This window comes from Urocampus carinirostris, chromosome 5, assembly GCF_059441175.1.
Source record: "Urocampus carinirostris isolate Australia breed hairy pipefish chromosome 5, RoL_Ucar_1.0, whole genome shotgun sequence".
Classification (NCBI taxonomy): Eukaryota; Metazoa; Chordata; class Actinopteri; order Syngnathiformes; family Syngnathidae; genus Urocampus; species Urocampus carinirostris.
In genome coordinates this window covers 9,834,757-9,853,154 of record NC_142353.1, presented here as the reverse complement: position 1 = coordinate 9,853,154, position 18,398 = coordinate 9,834,757, and the positions used below count along the sequence as shown (strand labels likewise).

The following is an 18,398-nucleotide window of genomic DNA, read 5'->3' as shown; positions in this document are numbered from 1 at the left end:
ATGGATTCTGTGTTGTTGACTTTGTTTGTTGAGAACATAAAAGTTATTTTTTTTTTGTATTTTATTTATTGTGTGTAGATCTGTAAATATTATGTTTCCCGTATTTTTCTGAGATAATGTGTTTCCAAATTATCGTTTGTTTATCCTTTTATTTTTTTTTCTAGTTTTTGTTGTTGTTGTTGCTCTAAAGACATCATATCTTTAATTAACATTCTGTTGTGTGGTTTTTCAGAGATTCTGAGTTGCTTTACTCTAAAACTGCTTAGTTTAAAATGGTCAAAGTTTAAATGTGCAAAAAGTTCACTGTAAAGTGAAAAAACAAATGCCATTATCATTTATTTGAATAATAAATTTAAAAAGATAATCATTTCATTTTGTGCACACTGTTGCATAATTATAGATAATACTTTATACTGATTAAAGAGACCCCCCAAAACCAGTATTTTTACCACTTTCCGTATTCTCTTTTTCCATGTTTTTTTCCATTTTTACCTCCCTTTTCTTTTAATTTGCTTTCTTCTTATGCTTCTTTTTACTTTTGGTCCCTTTTTGTCCTTTTTGTTTTATTTCCCATCACTATTTTAAAGATTCTAAGCTCCAATGTGTAATATTTGGCCACTAGATGGCACTGTTGTCTTATGTGAACGAAAACCAATGACAAGGGCACACCGTAGCAGCAAGTTGTCGGACAAACATGGCGACAATCTTACATAAGATGTAAAAGAAATACAAATTTATTGACCAATGATTGTTTTAGAATAAAAATTAACAGTGGAATGATAGTTCAGGTATTTTTGCATTGTATTCAAATAAATGTTTTTTAAACTGAATGAAAGTTTTTGTACCACACGTAGGCACTTAATATTGCACACTGTCCCTTTATGGAGTGGAAAGGAGACTAGTGATGGGAATTTGGCTTCTTTTAGACAATAGTCTCTTTCGGCTCAGCTCAATGAGAAGAGACGACCCTTTCGTCTCCCAAACAGTTCTTCAAATTATTTTGGGTTAAATGATATATTACCAAAAATATTTAAACCAAAACAATTAATTTCGAAGTTGCACTATATTGTAAGCCTGTATTGTTTCAATATACTGAACTGTGGCCATTTACCTCATTTAATCCTTGAAATTGTTTATACTAAGAAGACGACAGAGATGGCACCACTAATATTGACCAGTGACGAGCGCTTTCAAGAGAGGTAAAAAAGAGTGATTAAGAGAGAAAATAGAACGAAAAATAGAGAAAAGAGGAGAGAACGTGTGAAAGAGCATAATAGAGCAAGAAAGGGAGGGTGAGAAAGAAAGGGAGAGAAAAAAAATGCAGAAAAAAAGCAATGTAGAAAGAGAAAAAGTAATGGAAAGAGAGCGAACGAACCATTACTAACAGATTACTAAGAGATTTTGTCATGGTTGTAGCGGTAATGCACCAAAAGGGATAATGCCAACCGCCGATGAACACGAAGAAGAAAAATCTGTAACCATTCGCACATGCGCATTGAGAAGAGACGGGTCCAGTGCAATATTTGTCCCCCCGGTCGATACGAGCACTACTTATTTGCTCTTATTATTTTATTTCACTCAGGTTAAGCATGTTGACAAAATAAAAATTTAGCAGATTGTGCCGTTTAAAATGTTCTCAAAAAAGCAAATCAAGTCTGAAAGGCTTTGGGGAACGCAAGAGGACATCGGGGGACAAATTCAACTACCAGACACTTTTTGCAAGCAGCTTCGAGTTTTGTTGAACAGAGCAGGTTTGTCACCTGTACGGTTCGTTTGTTAAAATTCTATTTTGGAGGAGAATTCGTGTGCTTTGGATGCTCCGTGTACCTTTCGGCTAATCTATATAGGAGAAGAAATCCATGTGGGGGTTCTGGCAAAATGGCGGAGTGAGTGCTCTTATTCAATATAATCTAATCCGAATTACAGAATATGAAAGTCGCTATTTTCAGCAGGTTGTTTTTCACGAATTCACAGGAGTCGGTCGATATAGTTTTGCAACGAGTGAAAAAATGTTAACGACCAAAACTGCGCAAAAGAAAGACCCGAAACGACCGAACACAAGCGGTAATGGCGCATAGGATTCAGGGTTCGTACGGGGGCGTGAAATCCTTGACAATCCTTTAATCATTCAATGATCATGATTTAAAACCAAAAGGTATCAGAATCAAATCGCTATTAATCCATACTCTCTTTCATCACTGAAGTGAGCTCTGGACCAGATTTTCCTCTGTCCACACAATATGCTCCTCAGCCAAGTTCAGTCCAGCTAATGAGAGGTTTGGTCACTGCAGTGTGGGCCTTCAATCCAGAGGCTCTTAAACTGCAAGACACTGTATGGCGAGACAGATCCTTACCATGTTCAGCACGGAACTGGCAAGCAATTCCAGAAACCATTACACATTGATAGTGACCTGTCCTCCCTTGCATTCGTCTTCTGTGGACGACCAGCCTTCTTGGGCCCCTTGGATGAGTTTGTAGTTTTGTAAAGATTCCATATTATTGAAATCAGAGATTTTGATTGATCAACTTGTCTTGCCATAGCTGATAGGGTCATTCCTTTGTTTTTTGCCGCTCAACCTGCTTTAGATCTACTTTAAATCTATTCAGCAAAGTCTGTGAAACTAACAGTTAGTATGCCAGTTAAATAGGGGTTGACAGATAATCAAGGAAATTAGCACCATGTGCTAAATTTGCACCATTACGTGGTAGGCACCTGAAAGTGTTCTCTAGTTTTGATCAGTGCATGTTTAGCAAAATACAGTTTTGTTGTTGCAATGCTTTATCTATTTTGTGTAAAAGTGTTGTGGTGGCATGGTATATACACAACAAAATTTCCTTAAACTGTTGAGCAGTGAAGATTGTATTTCCAAATTATTGGAGAGAGGTAGAGAGAGAGAGAGAGATGTGTATAACTTTTCATTTAATTGAATCATTTCGCTTTGACATCTCCCCCTCATTTTTGATCATGTCTAAATTTAGTGTACGATTCTTTTCTTCTATGAGAAGTGACAAAAGTCAATCTTGATCCAATGAAACCAGTTTAGCCTGTCTGTCAGTCAGTAGTTTCCATTTTGACAATGAGGACCTCGAAATTGTCCTCAGATATTTTGTGAGGGTCAGTTTTCAGCTTGTTCAAAGCATTTTCGAATGTGGTTGCCTGTTCGGTAGGGCTATTGGCCAGGATGGCATCACGACGTTGAAGAAAGACCTCAGTTGCGCCGGTCTGATATCTGAGCAGTTGTTCAGACATTTCCCTCCGCCGTTTCAACAAACTCCTCAACTGAATGATTTTTGTAATTTGGTTTCATTTTTGTTTTCCGTGTGTGTCCTGTGTCCCACAGACGCCAATGAGAAATCTCTCCCTCCTGGTAATCAAGATCCAGCGTTGCCATGCATTAAAGAGGAAGAGCATTGGAATCAAGATCAAGTGGAGGATCAAAAGTTGTTATATATTAAAGATGAGGGGGATTTCACGGAGCGTCCCGTGACAAAGGTCCAAAGAAGAGCTAACGATCAAAGTGAAGAGGAAACGAGGAAGGTGCCTCCTAGCACCAGTTTGAGTCTTCACATAAAAACCGAAGGAGATGGCGAGCCCCGAGAAGGGTCGAACAACTGGTTAGCTCCAATGTCTGATGATGACAACGACACTTCACGATCTGCTCATACTGATGAAGACGAACAGTCTGAAGAGGATGAGACACATCCCGGTGACGGAAAATCCTGGAAATGTTCTCACTGTGAGAAGACATTTCCATACATGTCTTATTTGAAAAAGCATTTTATTGTCCACACGGATGAGAAACCTTTTGCCTGCTCAGTTTGTGGTCTAAAATTTTCTCGCAAGGGCGGCTTAAAAAAACACGTAAGTGCGCACACTGGTGAGAAACCTTTTGCTTGCTCATTTTGTGGTCAAAGATTTTCTCGCAAGGGCGGCTTAAAAAAACATGTAAGAGCGCACACTGGTGAGAAACCTTTTCCTTGCTTAGTTTGTGGTCAGAGATTTGCTGGGATTGACAACTTAAAGACACACACAAGAACACACACTGGTGAGAAACCTTATGCCTGCTCGATTTGTGGGAAAAGATTCACTCAGCTTGGGAACTTAAAAACACACGCTAGAACCCACACAGGTGAAAGACCATATGCTTGCTCAGTTTGTGGTAAAAAATTCACTCACGCTGGGAGCCTAAAATCACACACAAGAACACACACTGGTGAGAAACCTTTTGCCTGCCTAGTTTGTGGTCGAAGGTTTGCTCTGAACGACCACTTGAAAACACACACAAGAACACACACTGGTGAGAAACCCTTTGCCTGTACAGTCTGTGGTCAAAAATTCGCTCAGCAGCGGAGCTTAAAGAAGCATACACAAATCCACACTGGTTAGAAATCAAATGCCTTGTCTGTTCGTAGTAAAAGATTCCCAACTACAGTAATGCTAATGCAAAGAGTCACAAACGTGCTTTTGAGAACATCAGTTTACAATAAAATCAAAATGCAAAGAGAACTAATGTGCAGTGAAAACAAAAGATTCTTGGCTTATGATCCAGTAATGAATCAACATCATTTCAGGATCTGAAGAAAACTTTTTCTTGGGTGAGTTGTGGTTGCGGCCCTTGACTTAGACGTTATCCATCTATTCTCTAAGAAATTTGCATCCAGCACTTGTGTGCCACGTTTTCGAAACACGATTGTGCACTGCCTCACTAACATTCTGACAAGAAATAAAATCTCTTTCCAACTCACATTGAGCTTAGTTAACGAAGCCTTCTTTCATCGCTGGCCAGTGGGTCCGATTTCTTTTTGGAGTGCATCCAACTATCTTTTGCCATGTCTCATTATAAACTACATTTACTTTTTTCCAAATATTTTAAAAATGTAAAATAAAAAAACCTTTTTTAAAATACATTTGGAAACCTAATATACTAACCAGCCCAATGCTGCACTTGTTAAGTGTTGCCCATTTAGTTAATTGCGCTGGGGTGCAAATGTTACATGATGCTTTGCTGTACCAATTGAGTTAAGTTTCTAGTTAAAAGACAACTCCTTTATTGCAGTGGTGATTTTGACATTAAAACATGTACAAAACCCAATTAAAAATGGAAGTAAGGCTAAAACAAAAATTTGGCAAAGTATAACCATAGTCAACACTATCACTACAAACAGTTCGTACATGTTCGAAAGGAAGAAGTAAAAACTTATCATCAGGTCCTGTTTACCGGTATACTGTCTATTGCCTAATAAAGAGAAATGTTCCAGTAGATCGGTATAAATTTAGTTTTTTAAATCTGAAAATGTATTGATAATATAATCATGAATTTATATGTTTTTGTGGAATTGTTGCGCAGGAGTGAATAAAAACTCTTCAGAAACATAATTATGATTTACAATAAAAAAGTCAATCAAAAAATCTAACTGAATCTGTATTTAATAGAAAAAAATATCTTAACCTTTTTTGTTCTACAGATAGCTTTAAAATGATGTCACCAAAGCCATACGAACCCGTTGAGTTACATTTTGTATGGCAGAAGAAAACGTAGTGTTAAAGTCGATTAAACAAAGAAGCCCTTTCTGTTCACCAAGATATATAACTCGTGCGCAGTTTGCGGCTTTACTAACCACAGTACTTTTGGGAAAAAAAAGAACCCTTTTTCTGTCCATGATCATGGTTAACTCGTGCGTAGTTTGGGCACGTACTTAACGCAGTATTTTGAGGAAAACAAAGTAAGTTTTTTGACATTCCAAACTTAAGTGTAAAACGGAAAGAAACACTAAACGGCTGTCGAAGTAAAGTAGGAAAATGTGGATGTGGACTATTAGCCCGTTTAGATGTAGTGTCGTCTTATTTTGTCTACACCAGGGGTCTCCAACCTTTTCAAGCTGAGATCTACGTCTTGTTACTAATTATAAAATGGCACCAAGTTTTATATGCAAATAACAACTTATCATATACTATGGTGTTAGTATGTATTTACTTATTTTAGAAATACGGTTAATTAGACTCAGTCAACCTCTATACAAATATAATTTTACTAGAAAATCACAATGACCCCAGCACTGGTGAGCTATTTTCAGAATAGGTCTGCAGGCACCTTAGCTGTCCACAGGGGTCACTGGTTTATATTATATTATTTCCAAAGTAGTTTTATTAATCATATTTCTTATTTTTGTATTATTACTGTAGTTATATTTTTTGTGATATTTTTGTAGTATTTTCTGTAGTACTGTTTTTGTAGTATTTTCTTCTCTTTACATTTAAAGCAAAATAATATTTTTACAAGCCATTATATTTGATTTTAATTTTTGTAGTATATTTGTTTAATTTCTGTAATAGTATTTTAGTTGTAGACACGCAAGGGGGACCGAGTTAACACCAAAAGAAATTATTTTTTAATAGTGACACTTTATTTTAAATTATATGTATTTTATTTGTATTTCGACCATTTTCGTTTGGTGGGCTGGACAAAAAAAGCCTGGCATGTGGCCCGCGGGCCATGGTTTTTTTCAACCTACGAATATTTTAAGGAAGATGCACGTTCATATGATCATGTATTTTTGGCTTATTACTCGAATAATATTGTTTTTAAATGAATCTTTTTTATAAATAAGAGGCACTAAATAGTACACAATGTCCCTTTAAGTCTGTGCTTCAATTATTTTCTGTGATACCCCTCTCTAGGAGGAAGAAAACCTCTCGCACCCCCTCTAAGCGAGAGTTCCACTGCCCCCTAGTGTAGTGGAGGTGCAGTTGCACTTAATTCTAGGACAGTTGAATAATTTAAAAGATTGCCCTTTTGACAGAGCCTCGCACCTTCCTAGGGGCCCACCCCACTACTTTAGAACCGGTTTTAAGTCTTTTACAAATTTATTCTGGAGTGCCAAATCCAATCTTGTTGTACACAATACTACGTTCTTAACAATGACAACGATATCTCTAATTCTCTTGTTGATTTATTTCAATAGAAACTATACTTTATTTTTTTAAACTACGAGACAAATCTAGGCCATTTTGAAAAGTTTTGCTTGATATTTCACAGTTCACGGATCTAGCTAGTGTCTTTGAGGCACCACTTACTGTGGTGTGTTTTGGGCAAGTACCACATGGTGGCGCCCATGCCTCTCCAGTCCGTTTTTTGGGGTAGGCGTTTACTCCTTTACATGAAACATATAGTATTGGTTTCCATGGTTACCAGTAGTGGGAGAAGCCTCTGATACAGCACCTTCATCATCTGATCACTGTTGTTTATCAGTGTAAAGTATCAACTTGATCTTCAGAGATGAGCCGGACCTTGGCAATGACGGGCAGCAGCATGTGACAATACTGATACTGAGGAAAAAAAATCCTGTTCACATCCGCCCTCCTTGACAGAACCAGACAGGCACGCCCCACTATTAGAGAAACACTGAAAAATGAAAATACAGCTAGATGTAAAGGAGGCGGTAATGCACTAAAATGATGGATGTCGACTGTCATAACTCAAAGAAGAACGAGATCAAGGGTGTCCAAACTTTTGAGAAAGCGGGCCAGATTTGTTTTTAAGCTGAAAATGTATGAGGGCCAACCATTCAGCCTGGCATTCTTTGAACAGTCTTCAATAAATTCACCTTCCGTGAAAGCTTTGCAATTGCTTGCCAATCAGCGTCGTGATTTCAGAGCTCTCTTTTGTAGCATTTTCGCTTGACTTGAAGGGTCACGTGAAAGAGTGCTGCTGTGCCGTTAAAACACCATTTGGTTGCTTCACCTTTTCTCAGCATTCCTTTCCAGTTAGCTTGTCATAGTCAGCATTTTTTGCCTGTCAGTGTTTCTTGACATTCAATTCTTTGAAAACAGACACAGTGTCTTGGTAAACAAGGCAGACACATTTGTTTCGGCTTTTGGTGAAAAAAATACTTCAATTTCCACTTGTCTCGGAAGAGGCAGCCTTTACAGTCAACTTTCCTTTTTTTAATTTACAGTCCCCATGTCGGAAATGGGGTGTGCTAAAATTCTCACAGAAAAGGTAAGGGGCCAAAGGGCTACTGCCATCATCTGATAAAAATTGTGTTTTTTTTTTATTTATTCATTTGATACAAATGTATTTTGTTCTGCAGTCAACATTACGGACAGGCCACATATTGTAAATTTTATGACAGAAGCCAAGGGCTAGTTAAAAAATAATCACGACAGTAACTGGCCTGACTTATGACATGCCTCAACTTGAAGGATAAAAAATGAATGGTTAAGTATACATTACTATAAATTTAGTATACAATGATTAAATTTTACAAGATACGTAAAGGTGGAAGTATTGCATAGTTACCTGATTTGATTGAATTGGGTGACATGTTTTGTATTAGTAAAGTTCCGCAAGGGGAAGTGTTGCCAAACCGGATCGATTAAGCGTACGCACGACAATCGTACCCTAAGCAAAACAAAACGCTTGGCATCTATTTGGTGACTACACTGTGCCTTAAAGTGGATTTACGTCTGATTTAACGATCTTTGTTTGTGGTCTCAACTTCCCAGGCACTGCTCTTTTTTATTTTACTCCGACTGAGCTTGCTAACAAAGGCAACTCTGAAGGGATCGTGTCGGAAAATGTTCCATAGAATGAAAGAGCTTCGGGGAGCAAAAGAGGACATTGGGCGACAATGTCAATTGCTGGACGCTTCTTGCAAGCAGATTCGAGTTGTGGTAAACAAAACAGGTTTGTTAACTTTGTCAGTTCGTTTGTTAAAATATCTTCGAGTGATATTTGTTGGGTTGGGCGCTGGACCCTGACCATTTACTTTCGGCCATTTTAGGTAAGAAAATGAATACATAGAGCAATCCGTTATCGGTTTGATGTACGAAAACAAATGGCCACAAACGATTCAAACTATAACAAGCCTAAGTATGTCTTACAATGTGTTTATTCAACAGATATTGGGGAAATTAATTTATTTATCTAATTTAGCATCTATTTTTTATTGCCAATCTCGTTTCCCCACTGACCCGGAAAACGTTCCATTTATGCACTTTTACAGCGTCTCTTGGGGTAGCTTGCTGCCTTCTAGGTCTTTTACCTTGTATTCATTGCCACGCGTTCTAAATCACAGGTATGTACAGAGCACTCGAGATACGACACGCCCCCTTGAGCGCCGTGCCTACTGCGAACCTAATTCAGATTCAGATCTACTTTATTGTCGTTCTAGTACACGTGTATACAGAACGAAATGTCGATACATCTGACCCGCACAGTTTCCTTGAATGTACAGATATAAGTAAAAGTTGTATTGTATTATGGCTACGTATAGTATTTTACCATAGTGCCGATAGTGCAAGAGGAGTAGCTAACCAGATGTGCAAAATGGGCAGCTAGTCGGGTCAAGTTATCCCAGTCTTCCAGTACAAAGAGAATGTTTTTGCCTTGTTTTTTCCCCCCATTATTTAATCTTGTTGAGAGCTTCAATAGCTTGGTGGCTTACATTCTTTCAATGTTTTAAAAATAAGGCTTCACCACATCGCCAGAGTCATTCCTTGATTTACAAAGTGGAAGTACAATAAAAAAAAATCTTGTTAAACGTTTGACTTTCAGGGTTTCTAGAACCATTTCAACCCTCCATGTGGCAAGTGACTATACTATAAAGTGTATATGATCAGTAGACAACAAACCTAGATGAATAACTATAACTTTTTTTCTTGTACCGTATTTTCCGCACTATAAGGCGCACATAAAATCTGATATTTTTTTTTAAAGCTGACTATGCACCTTATAACCCGGTGCGCCTTATATGTGGATCAATATTGAATTACAAGGTCTCGCAACTTACGGTAAGCAGCCACCGACTCCATTTTTCGCGTAGAAGAAGTGCACTGTGCATACTGGGAAATATTAAACAATTCTCTTTTATTTGTGCGTTTGTATAAAGACCATGAAATGGCTCCTATTAAGAGACACGCTTACAATGCAGCGTTTAAACTCAAGGCGATCAGTCACGCAGTAGAACACGGGAATAAAGCAGCAGCGAAAGAGTTCAACATTAATGAATCGATGGCTAAGTAAGGAAGACTAAACAAAGTTTCCGTGGCAATAAAGCGAGATATCCACAGCTAGAGGACACACTTGAACAGTGGGTTGTTGAACAAAGAGCAGCAAGTAGAAGTGTCAGTACAATAACTATTCGAATGAAGGCAACAGCGCTGGCACGGGAACTTAACATTAAAGAATTCAGAGGTGGTCCTACTTGGTGTGTGTTTACGTTTTACAGTTATTATGTTATTGCCTTATTGTTATTGTTTTGCACTTGTTGTTTTTGCACATTACGAGTGTCACTATATTGCGATTGCACTAACGTTTAATTTACCATAACAGTATCAGACGTTTTTTTGCATGTTGACTAAACAGAGGAAAGTAGAATGTTATGCCTTGCTGTTGTTCAAAGATGTTAAAGATGGGTCACGAAAATGCTTTACCTCAGAGAAAATAATAAAACGGCTGAATGAATGGAGTTGTGGAAAGCTTGTTTGTTATCTATTAATAAAGTTTGACTGACCTATTTGACTGTTTTGTTGACATTCCCTTTAGTGCGGCACCATCTAATGGTTGCGTAACGTAACTACACCCTCTACTGTAGTCAAGTTAAGTCACATTTATTTATGACGCCCTTAATCACAAAAATGTCTCAAAGGACTGCACAGGATTACAATTACAAAATTGCACAATTACCTGATCTTAAACCAGCATGCACTTATAGCGCCTTATAATGGGGTGCGCCTTATGTATGGAAACAGTTTAAAAATATATCATTCATTGAAGGTGCGCCTTATAACACGGTGCGCCTCATAGTGCGGAAAATACGGTAATCTTTTTGTACATACAGAATTTTCATTGTTTTGTTTCTAGTGTAGTGTTTATGTAGTGCTGTGGCTAGCACATCCGTCCAACACTGTGCAAGGTACCAGGTTCGAAACCGGGTGGAAACATTTTTTGGCCTTGAGGAATGGGCACCACCAGGCTGTACTTGCCCAAGACACAGCACAGGAGATGGTGCCCCTGCGACCCTAGTGGTTAAGGGACACAACCACCCAGCCTTGCAAGTGAATATATTTAGTTATGTATAAACCAGCTCGGTGGCCTTGGGGGTGGGGCGCCCGCCCCGTGACAGGGAGGTTGCTGGTTCAAGCCTCGACCGAGTCATACCTAAGACTTACAACATTGGTACTCATTGCCTCCCTGCTTGGCATTCGGCATTAGGGGTTGGAATTGTGGGGTTTGTTCACCTAATGACTCCCAACACATCAGTTGGGTTGAGCGAGGGGGCTGGGAATATCCTCCCCTGTATCAATCTCCCAGAAAGAGTCAGAAATGTTTATGTGTTCTTGACTCTAGCCACCTCCCACTAGGGGGATATGGCTCCGGTGTATTTGTGTGTATATAGTCATGTGTGCAAATATATGGTTATACATTTGTCTTGATTTTCACAATAAAAATAAATAAATAAAAAAACCTTAAAATATTCTCTTAACACTGATTTTAATCCCTAATTGTTTTTTTTTCATGATTTTTTCATTTCAAGTGTGAAAGTTTTTAATGCAGTCAAGTTAAAAAGGTTGACCTATGTGAATTGTATAGATTCGAGGAGAAAATTTTTTGAGGTGGAGGAAGGGAGTTTTGACTTCTCAGGGTGAAACAGGCGTCTGGGGTGGTGCGTTTGTACTAAAATCAGTGTAGTTTGCGCGGGAAGGAGTACAGGTACTGTATTTGTGTGTAATGCACATGAGAATTTATGTCATTATTACCTTGTTGTTATTCACAGTACCAGAGACGAATGAGAACAGAAAGTACTGTCCTGTACTCGGAAAAAGGTGCACACAATACAAGATCTAACTTACAGTAATGTTTAGATATTTTTCGACATCCCGAAAAAAATGTTCGTATCTACCGTTTTTCGCAAGTCGAATGGCCGCAAGTAGGGGAGCATCTGTATCCTGCCGTAAACCTCATGTGTAGCATGCACCCAAACTTTTAGCTCTTTTTTCAGGTTAAAAAAATGCAAACTATACAGGAGTAAATGTGGTAATTTGTTAATTACAGTTCATTTTATGTGTGTGTGTGTTTTGTGCCCCTCAGACACCAATGAAAAGAACCTTCCTCGAAAGGCAGCATATATAAAAGAGGAGGACGATTTTACAGAGACTCTTGTGACACAAGATCATGTAAAGACTATAGAACAATATCAACATGAAGAGAAAACGTGGAAGGAGCCTCCCAGCAGCAGTTCAATTCGTCAAATAAAAACCGAAGGGGATGAAGAGCCTCAAGAAGGGTCAGAGAGCTGGTTAGCTCCAATGTCGGATGACGATGACACTTCACTCACTGCTCAGACGGATGAGGATGAACAGTCCGAAGGCGATACATGTCACACTGACGGAAATTGCTGGAAATGTTCCTATTGTGGAAAGAGGTTCCAATACAGGTGTTATTTGAAAAGGCATTTGATTGCCCACACAGGGGAAAGACATTTTGTCTGTTCATTTTGTGGACAAAGATTCGCTCAGGAGTCACACTTAAAAAAACACACAAAAACCCACACAGGTGAGAAACCTTTTGTCTGTTCGGTTTGCGGTAAAAGGTTTATCCAAAAGGGATGCTTGAACACACATGCAAGAACCCACACAGGTGAGCAACCTTTTGCCTGCTCAATATGTGGGAAAAGATTTGCCCGCAAGGAAACTTTACAGATACACAGTAGAACTCACACAGGTGAGAAACCTTTTGCCTGCTCGGTTTGTGGTAAAAGGTTTGCTCAGAAAGTAACTTTAAAAACTCACACAATAACCCATACCGGGGATAAACCGTTTGCCTGCTTGGATTGTGGTCAAAAATTTTCCCGGAAGGCAATTTTACAAATACACAGACGATCCCACACTGGTGAGAAACCTTATGCCTGCTTAGTTTGTGGTCAAAAATTTGTTCGGAAGGCACAGCTAAAAAGTCATACAATAACCCATACTGATGAGAAACTTTCCACTGCTTAGTTTGTGACCACAGATGGTGACGTTTATAGAGAAAATACAGGAACCTACACTGGTGAGAAACCTTTTTTCTGCTGAGTTTGTGGCCAAAGATTCCCAAGTAATACTAAAGTTAAGAGTCACGACAGTGCTGGTAAAAATAGCATAGACAATTGCTTATGTACATGTTGTTTTTACAATTCTATTTTTAAAAAAATCACTTCTTACGACTGCGGAATTATACTATTTCATATTCTGTTTACCTGACGTGTCATGTATATTTTCAATGTCTTGACTTTGCTTGTCAGCCTATTTCTTCCAATTGAAGAAGAACTGGAAATTCTGATGTTGTTAAAGGGACCCTGTGTAATATCTGGCTACTAGATGTCGCTGTAATGTGATGTGCAACCGAAAATGAGTGCTACGGAGACTCAAAGTGACCAAATCGCACCATTTTCTCTGCCCTGCATTTCCCAAGGTTTTTGGTTCTTGAGGGTACCCATAGCAGCAAGATGGCGGACATTCATGTCACCTCCCTCTAAGTGAGCCACATGTTATGTAAAATAAATACAAGGTTTTTGACCTACGAGTATTAATTAAATGAATGCATTTTGTATTTTTTTTTTACCTCTGTGACGCACTAAATAATGAACACTGTCTTTTTCAAATGATCAGATTATCAGATAGCTATGTTCTGGCTTGTTTAATACCAACGTGTCTTTATTCAATACTGTAAATGGATAAAAAGCTTAATTTTTCATTGCATAATGTTGAACGAATAACATTGAAAACTACATAGTATGTTTGCAAAATGTCAGTTGTTTGCCTGTTTTGTATTAATGTCTCCTGTGGGACCAAGATTAAGTAACAGCGTGTTGAAATATTCAAAGCACAATTTCGTTTTTTTTGCACATCCATTGAATGAAGTTAGGAATCAGAATCAGCTTTATTATATTAAATTAGGGATGTACTCCAGTTTGTAAGGTATACAGAATAAAAAAAAGATGAATATAAAAGTTTACCTCTAGGATAAAATATTGACATCTAAAATAAAATCTATGCACAACCGGGGTATTGCACTTAGAACTGGGATATTGCACTTAAAAGGGTTTCAAGACTGGTTTACTGTGTTGAAAGTTTTGGAGAAGAAGCTATCCCTCAGTCTGTTCGTTCGGGCCTGTGGGATCTGAACTGGTCAGCCTGATGGTAACAGTTTGAAAGGAGGGTTGGTGGGGTGTAATGAGTTGTTTTGGAACAAAGGGATGTGTTGATAAACATGTGTAACTCGTACTTGAAGACTATATTTAGAACAAAGGCTATAAAACAACATCTTCATAATGGAATTGACTTAGAGGACGTTTGAGTGCCCGGAGATGGCTGGGATGGGCTCCAGCCCCCCCGCGACCCTAATGAGGATAAGCGGTACGGCTAATGAGATGAGATGAGATGAGTTGAAACGTTTGAAAAGTAGGAGGAACATTGTTTTAAAAGTGGTTTAGTTTCCAGCCTTTATGGTAATTGGTGAACTTCCAGATGAGGCTTTTGCCACTTTCTGTTATATGGGGACCACTTTCCTGAATTGATTGAATATTGGAGATTTCTCCAGTAGCAGGTACCTAACATAGATTACATTGTCCTCTTCTGGAAAAGGGTGCTGTCCCAGGCTTCCCTTCTCAAGAGTGAAATCATTTTTTCACGTGAACCATCAAAATATTCAACAGTGTACATTTCTTCTCTCATTCCCTTTGATCAGATAAAAATGATCTTATTGACCCTTTTGCTCGTGACGTCACGTTGCATTCCCCAGCAGAATTACATCAATGCTAGACAGCAGAAACACTCCAACAGTCAGTACAGTAAGATCTCAGTTATTGCGGTTAATGGGGACCAAAACCACCCGCGATAAGTGAAAATCCGCAAAGTAGCGGCACATCTTAAAAAAAAAATTTTTTTTTTCTTAAATTATGATTTTTTAGACCCGTTTAATGGGGAGCAAAACCACCCGCAAAAAGTGAAAATCTGCGAAGTAGCGACGCCCCTTCAAAAAAATAAAAAAATCTCATCTCATTTCATTATCTGCACCGCTTATCCTTATTATTCGCGAGCGAACCCCTAACCCGCGGCGCGGGTACTTTCGGGCGCGATAAGCACAACACCGCGACGGCCTGTCGGAGGCGCAGTAGAATGCGCGTTCACGCGAGGGGGGGAGCATTTTGTACAGGAGTCAGATTTGGGCACAACACCGGCGCGCGGTTTTGGTGCGGCTTCAGCTTCACCGCCGTAATGTATAATAGTCTTTGAGATCCCGTCAGCAAACAAGAGCTGTAACGTGCGCCACGAACACCATGCTAAGCCGGGAAGGCTCTCGACTTACTCTGGCCGTACTGAGTGTACTGGTAGCCCACGGCTGCCACTGCTGGGTCCACGCGGCTTCCGCTTCTCCGCCCCCTAACCCCCACAGGTCCCCCCTACCCCTTTCCCCCCCTTGAGGGCCGTGTAGCGACATGTAGGGCCATCGCGGCCCGAGCGGGAGACGTCACGTTGGTGACTTTTTCATCCGCGTAAACAAACGCATTTTATAGAATACGATCGCGCTTTATTGTTTAAATAAACGAGTTATATAGACTACGATCGCCCAATTATTTTAATTAGCTCGCTTTATGGTTTCAATAAGCGTATTATATAGAATACGATCGCTTTTGTCGGAAGCGCAGCAGAATGCGCGTTCACGTAAGGGGGGGGGGAGGATTCTGTACGGGAGTCGGAGTTGGGCACAACACGTGGAAACGAGAACGGCGCGCCGTGCTAGGGTCGTCGGCCGAGGGGGATTCCCACAAAAAGTAGCGACGCCCCTTCAAAAAAAAAACAACCCCAAAAAAAAAATCTTTTTTTTTTTTTTTACCATTACAGACCGCGAAGCTCTGAATCCATGAACGTCGAACCGCAAAGTAACTAGGTCCCACTGTATTTGAATTACGATTTGAGTGTAAATGAATATCGAGAACGACGACAGAAGAATATAACCACCACTTTTTGTGATGTTGATTTATTGTTGGTGATAGGAATGAGTGGAGAGGTGTTTGTAAAAAGATAGTGGGATGTTTAGACGTGTTCTAAGAGATGGGCAGGGCACCTGTATGATGCATCAGGGGTAAACCAGTGAAAGCTGTCGGGCCCTGCTGTTGAACAGAAGAGTGTTGTGTCACCCTGACCCGAGTGACACGGCCGCTTTCTTGTGTCCCGTTTCATCTGGAGGGACGAAAGCATGACCAACATGGGTGCCGAGGTGCTTAACTTGTTTGGGTGTTTGGGAATTTGGGTTGGCCATAGTCCAAAAAATTTTGCGGGTTTTTGCTACTTTTTCCCTTTTTTAAATGTTCTTTGTTTTTTTATGTGTTTGTCTTGCTGTCGGTCACCCCTCTCGAGGGATATGACCAGGATAGATAGATAAAATTATTGCTGTGCAAGGTTGTAAGCCAGATTTGGAATGGTTTCCCTTTTGATGAAGATAAAAGATGGCAATGTTCATCTGTAAATCAAACAAATTGACTCGTGCTGTGCCGAAGCGCAACACAGGCCGTCCTGAAGTATTCCAGAATTTGCAGCGAACATTATTTACACAGTACGTTTGATGTATTTCCGAGCAATCTTATTTTATTTAGGTACGAATTACGTCACAGACACTCAAAATGATAACTTAGTGTTAACTAGCTACGGCAGTGTCTAACCGTTGCCATTACCTACCGTTTCTTTTATTGTTATTAGCCAGAGATTCAAAAGAGTAATCAAATATACGCATATACATTACCAGACAAAGATCTTGCAACAATGTTGCGTAAACAGTACATTAAAATTGTACAACACACCAAAATACCAATAAATAAAAATCGATCACGTCGTTTGTGGTGGAAATAACTTAATATTATTTTCTTTATTTTAGCATACTTCAGCTGAGCTTACTAACAAAGGAAACTCAGCTGACATCGTGTCATGAAAATGTTTACATTAGTCCAGTACAAAAAACGTTTTGGGGGATTGCGAGAGGACAAAAATAACAGGTTTGTGGATTTGTTTATATTCGTTGGGTGGTTTTGGGCAGTTGTCCGTGACCATGTAACCCTTGGCAAATCATTCAAATACGAGACTTAGATAGAGGGTGGTGATGGAGGAGCAGGGTGGTTTCAGGAAAGGAAGAGGATGTGTTGATCAGGTGTTTGCAGTACGACAGGTGTGTGATAAATATTTGGCAAATGTAAGGATGTTTGTTTGGCTTTCATGGATTTGGAAAAGGCGTATGACGGAGTCGATAGAGAGGCGTTGTGGCAAGTGATGGTAATGTATGGAGTGGGTGGAAAGTTGTTGGAAGCATTGAAGAGTTTTTATGCAGCAGAGCATGTGTAAGAGTAGGGAGCTCGACAAGTGAGTGTTGACTGGTGTGAGACAGGGGTGTGTAATGTCGCCATGGCTGTTTAACGTGAACATGGATGATGTGGTGAGAGAGGTGAATGCAAAAGTATTTGGCAGAGGTGTAGAGATGATGGATAATAGTGGAACGGTGTGGCAGCTAAGTCAGTTTGTTGTTTGCAGATGACACAGCGCTTGTGGCTAATTCTGAGGAAACATTGAGAAGGTTGGTCATGGAGTTTGGAAGAGTGTGTGATAGGCGTAAGTTATGTGTGAATGTTGGGAAGAGTGGGGATATTTAAAATGAGGTGATGTCAAAAAAGGAACGCATGCTGTACACGACAGCAAGTAAACTTACCCGGTGATGATAAACTCGGACAAAACTGTCAAAGTCCCCCAGCGACAAAGAAAAGTTCCAATTACTCCAAGCTGAAATGAGCACGATGCGTTTGTTTATTCGTACATTCGCTGTCTGTTTTTCAACGGGACGCGCCATTTTGTTGGCTCTCATTGACGTCACAGCTCTAGGGGATATGAGGTCAAACCGTCTACTTTGAAAATTAATTTCGCGAGATCCATGGCGCGTGGAATATTTCAGAACATGTTTTATCTTTGTGGGGAGGATCACTACACGTTCTGTGCAAAATATATTAAAAATGTTATTTTATAATCCCTTTAAACTTATTAGAGATCATTTAAATGCAGACAATTAAAAAAACAACAACACTATACATTGAAAACAACCAGATAATATGGGGGGAAAAAGCTATAAAATGAATTTGATTTGTAAAACTAAGTTATTTTGTTGATTTGTTTTTGGGGTGGGTCTTGTGATGCACAGATTTCAGTGAAAAATATCTTCATCGTAAGCAGCACAAGTCAGCGTTTCTTTGCATTATCGGATTTGAAACCTGTTCAAGATGGTGTGGAGTATAGAAAGCCACCATATATTCAAGATAAATATTATACAGAGACTCCCGTGACCCAGGACAATGTAAAAACTGAAGATCAAGTTCAA

The 18,398-nt window shown here is 39.4% G+C and overlaps 2 protein-coding genes and 1 long non-coding RNA gene across 3 annotated transcripts; 2 read left to right on the top strand and 1 right to left on the bottom strand.

Moving 5' to 3' along the window:
- The first annotated feature begins 1,479 nt into the window (after positions 1–1,479).
- On the top strand, positions 1,480–4,747 carry LOC148365154 (uncharacterized). The gene is made up of 2 exons (XM_088335606.1): positions 1,480–1,751; positions 3,342–4,747. Exons 1-2 carry the CDS (start codon positions 1,631–1,633, stop codon positions 4,385–4,387), a joined length of 1,167 nt encoding a protein of 388 aa, XP_088191732.1. The 5' UTR covers positions 1,480–1,630; the 3' UTR covers positions 4,388–4,747.
- Positions 4,748–8,020: 3,273 nt separating this feature from the next.
- On the top strand, positions 8,021–13,592 carry LOC148365153 (uncharacterized). The gene is made up of 2 exons (XM_088335608.1): positions 8,021–8,687; positions 12,093–13,592. The coding sequence occupies exons 1-2, from the start codon at positions 8,579–8,581 to the stop codon at positions 12,998–13,000; spliced, it is 1,017 nt and encodes a 338-aa protein (XP_088191734.1). The 5' UTR covers positions 8,021–8,578; the 3' UTR covers positions 13,001–13,592.
- On the bottom strand, positions 12,035–17,944 carry LOC148365152 (uncharacterized). Its single transcript, XR_015850475.1, has 2 exons — positions 17,739–17,944; positions 12,035–12,411 (listed from the first exon to the last, which is right to left on the bottom strand). It is a non-coding gene; the product is annotated as an uncharacterized LOC148365152 (long non-coding RNA).
- Positions 17,945–18,398: the final 454 nt, after the last annotated feature.